We start from the raw sequence: 20,646 nt of genomic DNA on the forward strand, positions 1-20,646 counted from the left end.
GGGGGGGGGGGGGGGGGGGCTAATAATTCAAGGGGGCTAATAATTCTGACTTCAACTGTATATTTTCAACCTTCATATATCATAAGTTCAAAATGTATCTCAGGGTAACACAAATTCTTTTACCATAAAAACCCAACAGTTGAATGTGGATGAAGATCTGAAATATTTATTACTTTAAATAAACAAATAATAATAAATAAGGAATTGCATTCCAAAATAGAGTAATATTAACGTTGCAAATTAAGAACAGAGGAGCTAGCTTCTTTATTTATTTAACCTTTTAACAAGCATCATAACCACCTCGACCTTGTTATTCATAGACTATCATTATTGTTTTAATTGCTTATTACTTTTTATCAGAGTTGTGTCTATATTATTCAAGGCAAGCATGGTCCAAAAACAATGTTTTCAAGGAGTGCACCATAAAGGGGTAATTTTTTTTTTTTTTTTTTGGTTTTACACGTGAAATAAAATGTATCTTTTAATGTTATGTTTATGTTTTCATATTATTATTAATATTTAATATTAATAATTTGGCTCGTGTCATATCTCCAAATTTACATCAATGTTTTTAAAATTGATAATAATAATAATAATAATAACAATAATAATTAACCCCTTAACTGTTACCTCACTTTTTGAAGTTCACTTAAAAAAATGTATACAGCTGAAGTCAAACTTATTAGCTGTCCTGTGATTTTAATAAAAAAATTTTCAAATATTTCCTAATTTACATTTAACATTCATTCATTCATTTTCTTTTCGGCTTAGTCCCTTTATTAATCTGGGGTCACCACAGCGGAATGAACCGCCAACTTATCCAGCACGTTTTTACGCAGCAGATGGCCTTTCAGCCGCAACCTATCACTGGGAAATTCACCTGTACCGCATGTCTTTAAACTTTGGGGGAAACCAGAGCACGCGGAGGAAACCCGCTCAAACGCAGGGAGAACATGCAAACTCCTCATAGAAACGCCAACTGACCCAGCCGAGGCTCGAACCAGCGACCTTCGTGCTGTGATGCGACAGCACTACCTACTGCACCACTGCATCGCCTGACATTTAACAGAGCAAGGCAATTTTCACAGCATTTCCTATAATATTTTTTCTTCTGGAGAAAGTCTTATGTTTTATTTTTTCTAGTATAAAAGCAGTTTGCTGTAATGTTTTTCCGATCCTATACAGAACTAACTATCATAATAGTTATCCTAATTAAGCTAGTTAAGCCTTTAAATGTCACTTTAAGCTGTATAGAAGTGTCTTGAAAAATTTGTAGTAAAGTATTGTGTACTGTCATCATGGCACAGATAAAATAAATCAGTTATTGGCATTGAGTTAATAAAACTATTATGTTTAGAAATGTGGAAAAATCTGTTTTCCTTTGAACAGAAATTGAGGAAAAAAATATACGAGGAGGCTAAGAATTGTGACTTCAACTGTTTATTATATATGCATATTGTAAATTTTGTCAAGATCAGAATTAAACTTTGTTTTTAAATCTGAGTTCTGAAAAACATAAGACTGGAAAAAACACTAAAAACAACCCAACTGTTTTATTTTCCTTATTATTTGTGTTCATTTGGTAGTACAGAGTCATCATATCTGCTGAGCATGATGCAATATTGTGGTGCTGGGCTGTTGCCCCAGGGACGGGGAGAGGAGGGGAATGCGGGCAGGGATTTGTAGAGTTTTGTGTAATACGGCCACAAAAAGGAAGTTAAAATTACTCATGTTTCAAATATTGTAAGCTGACACTTCATGACAAAGTGCTGTTTTTTCTGATTCATTGCTGTGATCAGTTCTGTGGAGACACAAAATTTGCATATTAAGTTAACGAAGAGAGAGAGGTTTTTTTAAACACAGTTTTTAGATTTTTATTCAACTCAAGAAGTTTCATTTTTGGGACTGACCTATAACACAAACCACAATGACACTTGTTTGGTGTTGAGTGCCTCTTCCCTTGTGACTGTGCTAAACAGATGAAAACGAAAACACACTAGCACATATTACTGTAAGCCGTTTGTTTATTTATTTTCCACAATTTCCTTTGACAGTTGAGTGACCAAACACATACAGAATTTCAACCATGTCGTGTCACTTAAGAGTTGAACACCAAATTATTAATTCTCCTCTGAAGTTGTATTTATTCTTCAAATATTTCCAAAGTGCTGCTCAATGAAGATGTTTTCTTAAACAATAGTTTAATTAATTTCTAATATCTAATTTCTGTCATTTATTCAAAGATGACTAGTTATTTTTTAAGAGACCAGTAATTACCTTTTAACTTGGCTGATTGGATTAACTAGGCAAGTTAGACTTAATAGACAAGTCATTGTATAACTGGTTTGTTTTATATATATATATATATATATATATATATATATATATATATATATATATATATATATATATATATATATATATATATATATATATATATAAAATATATATATACTCTTTATGTCAACATTTGAAATGGATCAAATACATTTTCAAAATGTTGACGACTTCAATAAAAGATCTTGATCAAATGTTGCCTACTATATATATATATATATATATATATATATATATATATATATATATATATATATATATATATATATATATATATATATATAGTAAATGTAATGTTAACATGTAAACGTAATAGTAAATATATGTAGTATATATGTAAAACCAAACAGTCAGCTTTATCAAATGAAATGAGTGTAGTTAACTCAATTTACTGGAAGTTAATTCTACTTTTTTGAAAAGAGTTTTGAACTCAGTGTTGAAGGTATAGTGAGTTAATTAATTACCTCATTACTTCAATTTTAATGGAGTAAGTTCACATTACTCAAATAGATTAGTTTTTTTTTTACTGAAATGGTTTGTTGCAATCAGTTTTCTCAAACAGTTTGAGTTGCCTTAACTTGAGTTTTACAGTACTCAGTTGGTTTGAGTTCTCTTCATTTATTGACTTTTACTGTGCTTAAATTGGTTCATTTACTCAAATGGATTAAGTTTAGAGTACTCATTTGGATTAGATTTTGAAATTAAATGGTTTGTTGCAATCGGTTTCCTCAAATGGTTGGAGTTACCTTAACTTTGTGTTTTTGTAGTGCATATACAGGTATATACACACTACCGGTCAAAAGTTTGGGGTCAGTAGGAATTTTAAATGTTTTAAAATAAGCTTCTCCTGTTTTATCAAAAATACAAATTGTCAAATTGTGAAATGTTATTGCACTATAAAATAACTGTTCAAAAGTTTTTATCATTTAATTTTAATAATTTATTCAGAGATTTCAATTAGGAATTTTCAGCTTCATTACTCTAGTCTTTATAGTCACATGATCCTTCAGAAATCACTATAATATATATAATAATTATAATATAATTATTAATATTTTATATATTAATTATATATATATATATATATATATATATATATATATATATATATATATATATAAACTTATATTATATTAACTTATTGATTATATTATATTATCAATAATGACTAGTGTAATAATTTAATTTAAAACTAGGAAAAAAGATAGGAAAGCAGTTGTTTAAAATTGTAATAAATATTTAACAATTTTTTTTACATTTAGTAATGCCGCTTTGATAAACAGAATACTTTTCTTTAAAAAAAAAAACATGAACAAAAAAAAAAAAACTGACCCCACACTTTAAATTAGGATGTATATAATATCATGAATTTAGGTTTTTGCTCTGCTAAACATCACTTTGGAAATAATTACACAGGAAAACGTATTACTTGAGGGTTAATTATTTTGTCCTCAGCTGTATACATAAGTGACACAGGAAAAGACACAATTGGGTGAAAAATTAAGTAAAATAGAGATTTTTGTTAAAGACTAACAATAGTTGAACACAGTAGAACAGAAGGATGAGTTACCACCTTTTTGTTGTTAATATTATTTTGGTATAAGAGAGCTCCATATTCAGCTTATATACCAACACAGCGAAAACAGAGTAAAACTATAGAGTAGAATAAATGCATTCATCCCAAATTATTGCAGAAGCTTAAGGGAATCCAGCTACAATCTTCACAGAGAAGCAAATCAGTGTTAAAGAAATAGCTCACCCAAACATTAATGTGCCGTTCTTCCCTTTGTGGAAAATAAAAATATATTTTTGTCAATACTGCGAAAGACAACCAAACAATGTTGATTTATTTGCATTTTTTAGGACAAACACAGATGAAATATCTTCACACGGTTGTGCCATTTGTTAATTGATCAGTGATTTTTGGGTGAATTAGCCTTCTATTGAAGTTGTTTGTTATTTTGGTCAGTGCAAAGAGACTTACAATGTCTTTGTTCCACACGATTCCTTCATCTTGTTCCAACATAAATCAGTAAAGTTAACTCAATATATTTTTTACACTTTTAAGTGGATTAAACATAAGACATTTCAGTTGTCCCAAAAAACCTTAAGAATGGTGTTGTTTCAACTCATTTTAAACACTATTTATAGTTTGATCAAACAGCAAAAATAATTTTTGGAGTGTAGAACAACAAGTGTACATTCGGGAAAATATGCCATCTTGATTCATATCCTTCCTTCAGTATTAATATATAACCCTTAAGTAAATCATTTTTATTTTTATATAACTGTAAATTGTGTCAAAGCCTCTTTACACGGATGAACACGGAAAAAAAGCCATAACATTTCACTTCGTGGGACATATTCAGCATGTCAGGCAGGTGGAATTCTAGTTCTAGTTTGCTTAAAACTGATTCAGTTCAGTTTCATACGAATGTCACAGCTCCGCCGACCCCGACCGAGCGAGCCAGATGGACAGTGACAAGGAACTAAAACTTCCCAAGGTGCCAGCATGCATGAACACAGCATGTATAAATAACATACATCCACACAAAGCTTTACACACACGACTAGTTGGAAAAAAGGGATCTACATTTAGTACATTGCTTCTTCGTATAGTGAAACGCAAGGGTTTATTCTCTGTGTCTTTAGAATGGAGAACCACAGCCACCGTGGCAAGCTGATTTGCCTTTGCCCAGAGATTTCTCCATCATGTGCCTCTGCTGGCTGTGCGCATGCCTGTTAAAAACATTGGAACATTGATTGCTTTTAGAGGCATCTCATCTCATTCAAGGCTGGGTTTTAACTAGGTTATGGACTAACCTGGTTAGATCTTCCACATCTACCAGCATGGCATCCTGTTCCATGTGGAGTTCATCTCTCATTAGCAAAAGCTGAACCAGCTCCTCATTCAGACCTACAACACAATAAAAAAAATCAATCAGTTCTGTAAGGTGTGAGTTATCATAAATTCTTTGATGTCTTTGACAATTCAAACATGAGCCAAAAACAGAGACAATTGGCTCCACAACCCAGCAGGTGGGAATGCGGGAAAGAACCAGTTCCCGCTACATTTACATTTGAATGCGCTGAAACTTGACTTCAACCACCCCAACTCACACATATGGTTATTTCCATGTCTGATTGTCTAAATTAACACAAGTGACTTTATCTATCATGTTTGATATCATTTGAAATGTCTCAGTGCGACTGGTACAATGGTCTCATTCTCTCAGAAATAGACATAATCAAAACAATAAATATATAACTTCAGGCATCTTTTGAACCACTGTGAAGGGTGTGACTTTACCACAGGCAGCACTAAATGCAAATGCCTTTTGTTATGCACACACCCCTTTCCTTGAGGGGATTCTTGGATTACTTAAGGTAAGGTTTGAGAAATGTTTGGCGCGATTCTGCTTACCCAGATCAGCCCGTAACATGGAGCTTACGCTCCATGTTATGTATATTTTGAAGTCAGGAATGCCTCTTTTAAACTTGGATTTATATGAATTGACTGAATGAATTGGCATAATACACATTTACCTGACTAATAAATAGTTATGTTTTGAATTATTCAAACAAAGTTCGTGTTAATTTCATAACACCACAAGCCCCTGTACAGGTTAGTAACGGACTAAAACACAGTAGACGGAGTCTTGCGGCACGCTATACGATGTCTTTAGAGCTCCGACTAGCACATTGGCATTAATTCATGTATACTAGGACTGTAAAAGGTTATCTAAGGGGATAGTCCTTCACCTGTTAAACTTATAATACTATTTAGATAGTATAGTGATTATTCAAAGTTACTAATAGTTTAAGTACGACTGGTCTGCTTAATTCTATAGTAATGATCATTATATGACTAAATAGCTCCGTTTGATTTAGGAGGTAGCAGATCTATGGGGACCGCATAAAAAATATCCTAATCTGAGCAAGTAGGGTTCTGCCTTTTTAGGATAGCGGTCAATCGCCACTTTTTAGTGACTAAGACTGACATGCTTGTGCTTAAGAAATTGTATACTCGGCCGGTACAAGATTCAGGATGTTATAGGAATCGCAATGAATGAGAATAACCAAAGAGAATATTCAATCATAATCTAAAATAATGTGAAAGGAAACAAAATAATCTTATCAATGTTTTATAATTGGAGTCAGAAAAAACGAGGAAGTTTAAAGTAAATCAACATTGTGCACTGGAAAGACCGAACATGCAGTGAACCTTCATCCACCAGTGGACACCATCATTGGACCAACTGGCTGGACCCTATACAGTTCAATCAATATATACATATTTTTATTTAGTTTTCTTAATTTTTAGGACAGAGAGACAAGAAAAATAGACGTAGGTAGACAGACCAACCAATTTTGTTATTTGATGATTATATTATATATATTATACAAATCTAAAACACTTTGGAAATACTGCAAAAAAATATCATGCCAATAAAACAACTTGAACTAGACAAGGGGTGCCCAAACTTCTGGAGGGCCGATGTCCAGCTGAGTTTAACTCCAGCTTACCTTAATACACCTGCCAGAAAGTTTGTAGTATACCTAAGAGCTTGATTAGCTGGTTCAGGTGTGTTATATTAGGTTTGGAGCTAAACTCACCAGGACACCGGCCCTCCAAGACCGAGTTTGGACACCCTGGCATTGCACTGTACTAGGACAAGCATGGGTTATGTTCAACAGTTTTACAAGAACAAAGGTTTTGATCCGCTTCAAAGAATGTATATTTTTGGAATAAATCTGACTTCACCTTGTATCTGAGAATGCAGATCATTGGTGATGACTTGTAACTGACCAAGGCTCATATCCCTCATGTCCACAGGCCTCAGATTCCTCTTCATCAGACACTCACTGATATGTGGCAGATGGGGTAACTAGCGTAGGGAAAAAGTTTAATCCAAATGAAAGTGCTTTAATTAATTATTTAATTAATTAATAAATAAATTATTTGTTTTTAATAATAAATGTATATATTTATTTATTATTAAATGTACTCATGTATTCATGTTTTTCTGCTAACCACAAAAATATTTGTGAAGAATGTTGAAAACAAGTAATCATTAACATTCATAGTATTTGAATTCATAGAATAGCAAAGTCTACTAAAGGAGGTTGAGCCCTCTCATTTATGGCACCTAAACACTCTCAGTTTAAAATAACATGGCTGCAGCAGTAGTGCCTGTAAAATAGTTCCCAGCTAGGTAAATCAGTGTTTCCCAACCATGTTCCTGGCATGCACCATCAGTACACATCGTCAACTTCCTAAACAAACACATCTGAGTGAACTCATCAGAATATTAGAAGACTATAAATCCTGAAATAATTGGGTCAGATAAGAGAAGCCTTTAAAATATCTGTTGATGTGCCTCCAGGGGTCCAGGGATCTTCATGCTGTACGTGGATAACTCAAAAGCTGGATTTGGTTATTGACAATTTGACATGATCCAGGATCGTTTTGTTCTTTAAAACTTATCCGAAAATTCATATAATGCTATAACATGTCATAGCAACAGTTCTCGTAGCTCAAACTAGCTCAGGGGCTGGCTTATTTTATATAAACAGGATTAGATCTGGTCTTCTCAGGCAAAAGTGATACTAAAAGTATGTACTGAGGGCTCTTATTTTCTTACAGTAGTAACATATAGGTTATATACACTTGGGAAAAAATAAAAAAAATAAAATAAAAAAAGTATATATACACACATACACACATAAATTAGAATTTATAAACCAAGAAGTAGGTAGTACATTATTGTTGTAACTAGCTAATGGATCTATTTTATTTATTTATTTATTTGTTTACTTATTTAATTTACTTTGCCCCATGCTGTATTATTATTACTTTATTTACTAATGTGTGTGTGTGTGTGTGTGTGTGTGTGTGTGTGTGTGTGTGTGTGTGTGTGTGTGTGTGTGTGTGTGTGTGTGTGTGTGTGTGTGTAATAATATGTATATATATATATATATATATATATATCTATTTATTTGAACTTATTTATATATTTATTTTAAATTGTATTATTATTTTTTACCATCTGTTATATGTTTTACAAGAAGACTATGTGTATGTTTGGGTGGGATGGGTAAGAGGTTTTGGGGTTAAATGTTGACAAATGTGTTTAAAAGAAATTTTACAAGAAATTGGACATTTGTATACAACAAATGCCATTCAATTGTGTTCAAAAATTAATTTTATTTAAAAAAAAAGATTTATAATAATATATAAATATAATATTTAAATTGGTTTCTGTTATGCTTAATAGCAGAATAATGAGAGATATTTTTTGAGAAATTGTTATAACTTTTCTTCAAGTCAAGTTTACATACAATAAGATTATTATGCCTCTGAAAAAGCTCAAGTGATGGTGTCAAGGTTTTGGAAGATTTTGATTGGCTTGTTGACAACATTTGAGTTAATTCGAGGCACAACTGTAGAATAGTATTTAAGGAAAACCTCAAACACACTGCTTCCTTGTGTGACAACATGGGAAAATCAACAAGCCAGAATCAACAAAAAAGCCAGATTACAATTAGCTAAATTACACTGGGGAAAAGAATAATTTTTGAAGACATGTCCTGTGGTCTGATGGAACTAAAATTACACTGTTTGGTCATAATGACCTGTGTTACATTTGCAGAACAAAAGGGGAAAGCTTACAAAGCCTAGGAACACCATCCCAACTGTGAAGTTTGGGGGCGGCAGCATCATGTTGTGGGGCTGTTTTGCTGCAGGAGGGACTGGTCCACTTCACAGCATACGTCATCATGAAGAAAGAACATTATGTAGAAATACTGAAGCCACATCTCAAAACATCAGCCAGGAAATTAAAACTTGCCCATAAATGGGTCTTCCAAACAGACCATGACCCTAAGCATACAGCCAAATTTAGTTCAAATGTGCTTTAAGGACAACAGAGTGAATGTTTTGTAGTGGCCATCACAAAGCCCTGATCTCAATCCTACAGAAAATTTGTGGGCAGAGTTGAAAAAGCTTGTGCGACCAAGACAGCCAACAAATTTGACTCAGTTACACCAATTCTGTCAGGAGGAATGGGCCAAAATTCCTTCAAACTATTGTGAGAAGCTTGTGGAAGGATACCCTGCTACTTATGCAATCTGAACCCTGTAATACAAGTACAAAAGCAGGGTGGTTCACCCCAGGGGGATCAAAAAGAACATTTATTAATTTGGACTTCTTAGATACAAATGTGTACTATTTTAGGATATAAACCCAGCTTTACAATTTGTGCATGATAATAGACATACACAATATCCGAGAGGGGTCTGCATCCAGACCAGGTGCCGTGCAATCTGAGCTGCATCCAGTGCTTTTTAATGGACTTACCTAACCCCACCCCCCTAACCTTATCCGTCAAAGTGACGTCACTCACTTCATTGAGTGCATTGTGTCTGACATTGCATCGCTGAGTAATGCAATCTCAGCTTGCATCATAAAGGCTGCATCCAGATACTATTGCAATATCCAACAGTTTTTTTAAAGGAATCATAATTTATGCAGTCATGCACATGTTTTGACAGCTAATATGACAGTGATTTGATGCTTTGCAAAAGATGCAGACATCTTTGCCAAAATCAAAAAGCTTTTTTGATGCTAAATTTATTTAAATTTGCAGATTAAGAAACTTAAATAGGCCTAGGCTATAAAGAAAATCCGCTCTAAATGTAAAACTAAATAAATTGCTAAATACTCTTGAGATGTAAAGTGTAAAGCATGTAGCCCACAACAAAGGTGGAAAGTTATTGCGTATCATTACAAACGGTTTACTACGAATTTTATAAAATTTTGCTCACATGGATAATTGAATATTATTCAGATGATGTCATTATGCTACTGTGCTGTCAGTTAATCATTGCATTGCTGGTCATGATTTTAAGATCGATAAAACAGTCCTTCACAACACACACAGCGATCTCAGATCAGTTCATCCAGACTTTAGCCAGAGATCAGTTATCAAAATTAAAAGATCCAGGATCTGTCAAATCATCTTAGATCATTTAAGCGAGGTACGCAGAATGTACACCTGGAACAGGCTTAGTAAACACTGAATTAGATACTGTAACAGCACTGTGTAATATCATAACCCCTGCTGTACAGCAGCAAAGTTCTTTGATTATTACACAAGAATGAGAGAAAGTAGTTCCATATAAACGTAAAAAACATGCTAATGGTCCAATCAGATTCAATCATGTATGCTTAGCGAAGCTAAAAGTGTTTTCGACTGATTGGATTTTAAAATTTCAAAAACTTAACTGTTTAACTGCTTAACTCTATATTTACCCCCCAAAAGTGGAGTGTTCTTCTAAGTGTGTATAAAACTAGTGTTTAGCACAACACTATTGTTGGATACTTGTCTCACTAACCAGGTCTGCCACAGGAGACCTTCTGTGTATCTGAATTTGTCTCTCCACCTCCACCTGCATGCGGGCCATGGGACGGGCCAAAGCTAGAGCCACACGCGCCTCCTCCTGCAGCCGCCGCTGGAGCCGCCAGAACTCCGAATCCTCCGAGTCTAGGTCTTCCTCTCCTGTATCCCGGTCTGACAGAGAGGAACTCTGTTTACTCTGCGGAGAGAAAGAAAAAAAGCTATTCGTTTCATTCCGAACATAGATCCAAACATGCAGAAACAGCTAAGGGTTAATACCATAGGTGACAATGGGGTGTCCAGGCTGGTCTCTGTTCTGCTGTCCTCTGCATCACTGTCCCGGTCACTGCTGCTGTCATTCACAAAGCACATCTGTAGGTTCACCCCATTCTGAAGACTAGAGTGAGAAAAGACAGGGATATTTAACAGGTCTGTATTTTGATGGCATAATACGGTTACATTTGTTGTTAACCCCTTCAGACCTGAATTATGTTCATATTAACTTTAAATGAAAATTGTTTTAAATGAGACCAAATAAAAAAAGAATACAATTTTTTAATAGTCTTTAATTGATTTCTTTGTCCATTTTTACGGACATAAGGTCAAAACAGCTGTACTTCAAAAAATATATACCAACATGAAATTAAAAATAAAATAAGACAAATTATTGAGCTTTACTTGACGTTTTCTGAAGTTTACAAACTTGAGTAATATCACAACTTCAATTTTCAGGTTTTTGTTTTATATACTGCACATTATTAGAACTCACTGTACATTATAATGGTTGGACATTCAAAAAACATCATCCAATGATTATAATTTTGTCATAATTCTTTACTTGTTTCAAACCTTTATGCGTTGCTTTTTTCCTCTTTTTCTGAACACAAAGGAAGATATTCTGAAGAATGCTGGAAATCTGTAACCATTGACTTTCACGGTTTTTGTTTATTCAAATGGAAGTCAATGATTAAAGATTTTCAGCTCCCCTTTTCTGTTAAGAAGTCTACAACCACTCGAGGGCGAGTAAATATTAAGTGAAGAGTGATTTTTGAGTGAACTATGCCTTTTACCTTTAAAGGTTCACGAAACCCTTGAGTACTTTTTTTGAGATTTTAATAGATGTGTGTGTGTTGAGCATCCGTTAAGACAATGTTAGCACCTGTTAGCTGTAATTGTGGGGAAAACTGGATAATTTTGAACCTTTGTCAGCTAATTTCAGCTTCCGGGTTAAAAATGATTTTTTGGGGTGGGATCAAAATCGGCAACGTAGCACAAAACCGCAAGTGCAAAGATGACGTGTCGGTTTCTCATTATTATTCATAGCGGAGTTTTCTTATTTTTTATTTTAGGTTTTTTATTTTGTTGAACGCAAAAAAAGATATTATGAAGAAAGCTGAAAACTGGTAACCACTGACTTCCATAGTAGGGAAAAAGTACAATGGATGTTAATAGTTACAGGTTTCTTTAAAATATCTTCATTTGTAATCAACAAACCAATCGTTTTTTGTAACCAATTTGTAATCAAGTCAAACAGGTTTGTAACGAGTGAAGGGTAAAATGCATCGTTCAAGATTTGTTGAGTCAAAGTGTAGGGTCCAGCCAGTTAGCCCAATGACGGTGCCCACTGGTGGACGCAGGTTTACTGCATGTTCGGTCTTTCCAGTGCACAATGTTGATTTACTTTAAATTGAACTCATATCTGACTCAAAATTTTGTATGAGGTGGTTTAGAATATTGATATATTTATCCTCGTTTTATCTGACTCCAATTATAAAACATTATGTAGTTTCTTTTAATATTACTTTAGTTTATGATTGAATATTCTCTTAGATTTGTTATTGCATGCTCGTTCATTCGGACTCCTACAACATCCTGAGTCTTGTACCGGCTAAGTATACAATCTCTTAAGCACAAGCTTGTCGGTATTGGTTATTAAACAGAGGAAATTAGCCACTATTCTAAAAAGGCAGAACCCTACTTACTCAGATTAAATTTTTTTTGTTGTGTGGTCCGCCTAGATCTGCTATCTACTAAATCAAAGACAAACTATTTAATCACACCATAATCATTACTATAGAATCAAGCAGACCAATTTACTTCAACTATTAGTAACTTTGAGTAATCACCATATGATTTAAATAGTAATATAAATTTTGAGATAAATGCCTACCCACATTTAGATTGGTCTCAACAATACTTTGTTGTTCTAAATATAAAACCCATTATAGGCCTTTTACAGTCTAAGTATACTTTAAACCAGTGTATACTTGATACTTTATACCAGTGTGTTAGTCGGAGCTCTAAGAACATCATAACGTGCCACGCTGCTCCATCTAAAGTGTTTTAGTCCGTTATTAACCTGTACAGGGGCTTGTGGTGTTATGGATTTAATGTAATCTGCTAGAGATAATAACACGATCTCTGTTTGAATAATTCAAAACATAATTTATTAGTCAGGTAAATGTATTTTGTGCCAATTCATTCAGTCAATTCATAAACGATCAATATAGGATATCAGATAATTATCAAAGATAAATCCAAGATCAAGAGATGCACACCTGACTTCAAAATATACACTGCATGGAGCATGAGAACTCCACGCTATGGGCTGATCTGGGCATAGGATCGCCCCGAACATTTAGAAACTTCCTCCAAAGTAGTAAATCAAAGAATCTCCTCGTGGAAAGGGGTGTGTTGAATAACAAAAGGCATTTGCATTTAGTGAAAGAGTTCGCAGTGGTTCAAAAGATATCTGAAGTTATATGTCTATTGTTTTGATTATGTCTGTTTCTGAGGGAATGGGACCACCAGTCGCACTGAGACATTTCAAATGACATCAAACATGACAGATAAAGTCACTTGGATTAATATAGAACAATCATTCATTCATTTTCTTGTCGTCTTAGTCCCTTTATTAATCCGGGGTCGCCACAGTGGAATGAACCGCCAACTTATCCAGAACGTTTTCATGCAGCGTATGCCCTTCCAGCCACAACCCATCTATGGGAAACATCCACACACTCATTCACTACGGACAATTTAGCCAACCCAATTCACCTGTACCGCATGTCTTTGGACTATGGGGGAAACCGGAGCACTCGGAGGAAACCCAGGGAGAACATGCAAACTCCACACAGAAACACCAACTGACCCAGCCGAGGCTCAAACCAGCGACCTTCTTGCTGTGAGGCGACAGCACTACCTACTGCGCCACTGTATCGCCTAATATAGAACGTTCACACTTTAAAATGACCATTCTGCGTGAGTACAGTGTTTAGAGTGGGTGGGTGGGTGGGTGAACAGGGGGGTTGCAAGGATGCTTCAAATGTAAATGAAGGAAAGGAGGGGAGCTGGTTTTCCCGCATTCCCACCTGCTGGGTTTTGGAGCCGGTTGTCTCTGTGTTTCCAGCTCATAATTAAATTGTCCAAGACATCAAAGTATTTGTGGTCTCTCAAGTCTTACACTGAGTTTGTTTAGCATAAATAAAAAAGTTATGTTTAAAATGGTAAATTATTAGCAGCAAAGACACAAAAACGGCTTAATGCCAAAATATGCCTTTTAGAATGCATTTTGATTATAGAAGTTGGACTGTTAACTTTAAAATAAGAACTTCCGACCATGTGTAAAACTAAAAAGCGAAAGTTACCTCTATTTTTAATATTTGTTAACCACCCTGAAACACACTTCCCATGTAAATCACTTTGTCAGACTTTCCTGTTCAATCACAAGAGAGTTTTTGTGGTTAGTAGTATTCTTAGAAAACTGACACTTCAAGTAAGTCTAAAATCCAACTGAAGGTTTCATAAGTTTGTCAGTTTGCTACTGTGAGAATGGTTATGTAATATCGCCTCATAGTTTTTTTTTTTTTTTTTTTAACCTAAACAGTAGAAGGAAAACATGCACTTTGACTAGTTTTCTGAAATGTTATTGTTCATGGACTTTCCTAAAGCATTCTAGGAAACTTTGTATTACCTAGCTGCTTATTAAAAATACACACAGAAAAAAAACATGGTCTGTAAATGTATGAAGCCATTTATTATATAATCAATCAGTTTCTGTCTTTAATATAAAGTATTAACGGGAATTATTTTGCAACACAGTATGTAACAGTATATAAATGTTTTGGGTATGTCAAAACTTATACAGTTGAAGTCAGAATTATTAGCCCCCCTGTTTATTTTTCCCCCAATTTCTGTTTAACGGAGTTAAGATTTCTTCAACACATTTCTAAACATAATCGTTTTAAAACTCATTTCTAATAACTGGTTTGTTTTATCTTTGCCATGATGACAGTACATAATATTTGACTAGATATTTTTCAAGACACTTCTATACAGCTTAAAGTGGCATTTAAAGGCCTAACTAGGTTAATTAGGCTGGATAGGGTAATTATAGGCAAGTTATAGTATAATGATGGTTTGTTCTTTAGACTATCAAAAACAAAATTAGCTTTAAGGGGCTAATTATTTTGACCTTAAAATGCATTTCAAAAAATTTAAACTGCTTTTATTCCAGCGGAAATAAAACAAATAAGACTTTCTCCGGAAAACAAAATATTATCAGACATACTGTAAAAATTTCCTTGGTCGGTAAACATAATTTGGGAAATATTTATGAAAAGAAAAAAAATTCAAAGCGGGGCTAATAATTCTGACTTCAACTGTATATATACACACACACCCACAATATATATATATATATATATATATATATATATATATATATATATATATATATATATATATATATATATATACATATATAAACAGTTATTTCTTTTCATTAATCTTTATCCCATTTGTCATTTCACAAATGTACAGATTCAAAGCAGGTTTGAAAATTAGACACAGGAATTTTACATTCTGCTCCTTCAAACTAAAGCACTTTCTTAGCTGCTATATCTGCCCAATCATTTCTAATTAACCCCATATGGGTTACCCAACAGAAAATAAACACAGAAGTCCTCTTTCATTAAAGAGTCATTTTTCTACACTGTAAAACTGTAAACTTTATCAAACGAAATGAGTGTAGTTACTCATTTGAAAAGAGTTTTGAACTCTATATATAGTGTACTATACATATACTATATATATAGTGTTAAAGGTAATGAGTCAATTAAATACCTCATTACTTCAACTTAAATTAAGTTCACAGTACACATATGGATTAGTTTTTTAACTCAAATAGTTTGTTGCAATTGGTTTCCTTAAACGGTTCCCTTACTTTTTGGGTTTTACCGTGCATTACGTTGAAAACAATGATCAATTGTCAGAGCAAGAGAATGTAGCCATGCAAATTAAAGCAAAGACCTTTTCTAATTGTAAATCTTATCACATTTAATATTTTCTAAGGCCTAAAAGCAATGCACAAGCTTTAGATGTGAACACTGAGATTTGTCCGGGAATACTCTTTTTAGAACACTTGAAAGAATCAATACTGAAGCAGATTTATTCGAGAATTCTTCTTTATAAACATTTGGATGTGTCAGGAGCATTATATTAGATTAATTTTTATGCAATGATTAAAGTAAGCTTTACTTAGATTGAAAACATTGAATCAGAGCTGCTTGTTTCATAACTTGATGATGTAACAAATAATGCTTAGTCATCTTGAAGCAAATGGGACAAAGCCAAAAATATTCTCAGCCAAAAGGTTTTAAAAAGTGGTCATATTTCTTTTATTAAAACGCTAGCTATATCGATCAAAGTCAGTGCAGTTCTACGCTAAAAATAGCTAACATTACGTACTGTATGACACACCACCAACCCACTGAACAGAAGCACACACTGACCGTGAGGACAGGCAGTTTTTGCCGCTCTTGCTACAGCCAGTAAAGGTAATCGGTCCGTCGTCATAGAAACTGCCAAGGGCCAGCTTCTGCCTAATGGACTCCCTCTCATTCCTCTGGGCCTGAGCGAAAACACAGTTGACTTGAATGAGGAGAACAGTCAGAGTCACACAGCATGTAAAAGGCCATAGAGGATCTCGCAGTTTGACATGGCATTTTTAAACACTCATCCGCTTTCATACATCTACATACAGTGGCTATTTAAAGCTTGAGGAAGATTATAAATAATTTGGTGGATTACAAGAGCAACGTGGAAAAGGAAAGATGGCAATAATGGGTGTGTGGATTGGAAGGTACAATCTAAATTTAGATTGTGTGCTTGCATGGAAATGACTACAGTCAATAATTGGACAAAAAAGGAGACAAAGAATGAGAGAAAAATGAGAGGATGTATAATACAAACCATCTACATGACATATGTATTATATATTACTATTTTACTTTCATAACCTTTTTTAGTAATCATATTTGTCTTTGTATATATCAAATATCTAATTGTGTGTATATACTTATCCTTATTATACTGTATAATCACTTCACTATTTTATTCATTGTTTATGTAATCTGCAGTTTTTTGTCAATACTTGAAAAGTAATGCCAATAAAGCTTATTTGAATTATTGGATGGATGGATGGAGCTGGCCTTTCATAAATAGATAGATATATAGATAGATGGATGGATGAATGAATGGAACAGACCTTTCGTAAACAAAAAGATGAATGGGTGGATGGATGGAAAGAACAGGCCTTTCATAAACAGATAGATGGATGGATGGAACAGACCTTTTGTAAACAAATGGACGGATAGGTGGATGGACAGAACAGACCTTTCATAAACAGATGGATGGATGGACAGAACAGACCTTTCATAAACAAATGGATGGATGATACAAAAGAACAGGCCTTTCATCTAGATAGATAGATAGATAGATAGATAGATAGATAGATAGATAGATAGATAGATAGATAGATAGATAGATAGATAGATAGATAGATAGATAGATAGATCTTTCATAAATAGATTGTTACATAGATAGATGAACGGAACAGACCTTTCGTAAACAAATGGATGAATTGATGGATGGAAAGAACAGGCCTTTCATAAACAGATGAATGGATGAATGGAAAGATAGATAGATAGATAGATAGATAGATAGATAGATAGATAGATAGATAGATAGATAGATAGATAGATAGATAGATAGATAGATAGATAGATAGCTTTCATAAATAAGCTGACATCGATAGATGGATGGATAAATGGATGGACTGAACAGACCTTTTGTAAACAAATGGATGGATGGAAAGAACAGGCCTTTAATAAACAGATGGGTGGATAGATGGATGGATGGATGGATGGATGGATGGACAAGTCCTTTCATAAACAAATGGATGGATAGGTGGATGGATGGATGGATGGACAAGACCTTTCATAAACAAATGGATGGATAGGTGGATGGATGGAAAGAACAGGCCTTTCATCAAGATAGATAGATAGATAGATAGATAGATAGATAGATAGATAGATAGATAGATAGATAGATAGATAGATAGATAGATAGATAGATAGATAGATAGATAGATAGATAGATAGATAGATAGATAGATAGATAGATAAAGGCCTTTCATAAACAAATGGAGGAATGAAGGGATGGAAAGGATGCCTTTCATAAACATGGATGGATGGATGGATGGATGAGGCCCTTTATAAACAAATGGATGGATGGAAAGAACAGGCCGTCATCAACATACTGTAGATAGCTAGATAGAATACACATTTGCTGTGCTACATAATAGTCTGTATATTGAAATGAATATATATTCTCAAACCTATGTAGTCCGCTCAAATTATTGCCATGGCAACATGGCTGCCTTTTGGTGCTCAGAATGACTCATATGCACTTTTAAAATGTCTGGCACCTACAGAATAATCATAAGGCCTGCAACTGTAAAATTCCATAACTAACATTTTTTTTTTTCCCCTTGGCTTATTTTGCATTATCATACTGAGTGCAGAGCAGTTCCTCTGGGACTGATGCTATAGATAGATGAACGGTGTAGAAGAGCATCTGATTGATGATGTACTTAAATTATAGAGGCAAATGAGAAACAGCTCTCCCTGTGATGTACTACTTGCAGTATAATCTAGTATATCTGTAAAATAGTATTCTGAGAACTAGCACAAGTGTCATTTTTGGTTGCTTTTTAAAAATTGTTGTCACTAAATTAGCACATAATGCTAAGCAAACGCAGACACCCATACCTCACACACAAACAAACGTGACCTTTTTTTTTTTTTTTTTTTTTTTTTTAAATGAGCAGCATCATTTTAGCCTAAGCAGTGCATATTGTTTTTCTAGTAAACATCAGATATTCAGCTAAACCTACACAGTAGCTTAACATTGATTCAAAATACAGTTCCTTTCATCAGAAAATGATCAATTTGCTTTGAACTCGCACATCATAACCTATTACTTGCACATACAGCACGCCAATGCCACAAAACTGCAAAATGGCTGGTCTTACCTGGTAAACACATTTCTCCTGGTGCACCATCTTTCAGCGCATTGTATAGTGCAGCAGCCAAGCCCTAGCTTCTACTGCAGTGTCTGAGCTACACCCTGGAGACCAGAATCACACACAGAAAAGGTCTGGGAGGGGGGAGCGTGCGAATGAGCGCGCAAGGAGCACAAATGAAAGCCTTGCAATGAAACACAGCCACTGAAAAAAGCAGTGAACTAGATCCATGTTTTTGCTCTACATCTTCCACACTTGAATCATAGTCTCTCCTACGTGTGGTTCTTGGATCTTCCAGAGATTTATATTAATAACAATTAAAATAATAAACAGAAAAACGACTTTTGACCATATTTGATTTATTGAATTGTTTGAGAATTTGGACAATTAAATTGAGACATAAGCAAGCAATTTTCCATTCACATCGTAGCATTTTTGTTTTTCAAAGCCAGGCGTAGCACTTGAGCAACCCCATTCCATCTGCCCTCAGTCATTACATATTACAAAATCATGGGAAAGACTCAATCTGCATCAGTCTCAGCCAGATCCACAAAATGAAGCGAAAAGGGGTCTTTTTCATAAAGCATAGGACGTTGTTGTACATTGTACTGGGGAGGGTAATTGGGAGCAAGGATCTCTGGGGGCTCGCATTTGACAACTACGGTAGTACAGGGTGGAGGGGTGGTCGTAGGTGGTGGTTCGGTAGGGGCTTGGGGAGGCTCGATAGGGTATTGCGGATAAAACTCTTGAAAGAAATTAGGATAATATTGCCAAAACATCTGGGGGTACTGAGGTTGAGGCTTATAGGGTGGTGGTTGGGGTACTGCTGGGGTGTCGGGAATTGAAGCAGAAACTGGTGTCTTCGGTTTGCCACGATTATAGTAATACGACCAATCGATCTGGGGGTATACTGGCAGTTGAGGATACTGAATTGGTGTTTGGGCAACTGATGAGACTGGTTTGTTGACAGGGTTTGGCTTACCATAATAGTAAGGATAGTAATATTTCCAAAAGTCTTGATGGTACCATGGAAGTTGAGGCTTCTCCGGTGGAACTGGGGCAACTGTTGTGGTCGGAACACAATCTGGTTTCTCTGTGGGCTTCGGCCCACTAGGATATTGGTATTGAGGGAAGTAAAATGGCCAGAATCCTTGACGGTACCAAAACAACTGAGGGTCCAAAGGTGGAGCTTGGGCAACTGATTCAGAATCGGACACGGAAGCTGGAACTGGTTTTGCTGTTGGCTGTGGCCTGCCAGGAGATTGGTATTTAGGGTAGTAAAATGACCAAAATCCTTGAGGGTACCCTGAGGATTGGGGGTTCACAGGTGGTGTTTGGATTGGCCTTGGAACTGGTTTCTCTGGAAGCACTGGTTTGCCATAATTTGGGTAGAAATATGGCCAACGCATCTGAGAGATTTGAGGCTTCTGTGTTGGTGGAGGTTGAGGCTTTGGCAGTGTCTTCCCAGGATAATTGTAATTAGGGTAGAAGTACGACCAAAACATTTGAGAATCTGAAAGTTGTTGGGGCTTGTCTGTTAGCATC

At 34.8% G+C, this 20,646-nt stretch overlaps 2 protein-coding genes across 3 annotated transcripts in view; both read right to left on the reverse strand.

Annotated features, from left to right (window-relative positions):
* Positions 1-1,848: 1,848 nt before the first annotated feature.
* Positions 1,849-19,191, reverse strand: zgc:153615. Of its 2 annotated transcripts, NM_001077791.1 has the most exon segments (8): positions 1,849-2,032; positions 4,145-5,076; positions 5,161-5,254; positions 7,103-7,226; positions 10,735-10,935; positions 11,016-11,133; positions 16,529-16,647; positions 19,111-19,160. In NM_001077791.1, coding segments are annotated over 7 exon segments (777 nt in total). In that variant the 5' UTR covers positions 19,141-19,160; the 3' UTR covers positions 1,849-2,032; positions 4,145-4,985.
* A 252-nt stretch (positions 19,192-19,443) lies between these two features.
* Positions 19,444-20,646, reverse strand: part of wu:fi34b01 — a 5,582-nt gene continuing 4,379 nt past the window's right edge. The window contains exon 4 of the mRNA XM_001338062.8: positions 19,444-20,646. This exon is cut by the window's right edge and continues 281 nt beyond it. Coding sequence (XP_001338098.5) covers positions 19,623-20,646 — 1,024 coding nt within the window. The 3' untranslated portion in view covers positions 19,444-19,622.

Source organism: Danio rerio, chromosome 2 (genome assembly GCF_049306965.1).
Source record: "Danio rerio strain Tuebingen ecotype United States chromosome 2, GRCz12tu, whole genome shotgun sequence".
Classification (NCBI taxonomy): Eukaryota; Metazoa; Chordata; class Actinopteri; order Cypriniformes; family Danionidae; genus Danio; species Danio rerio.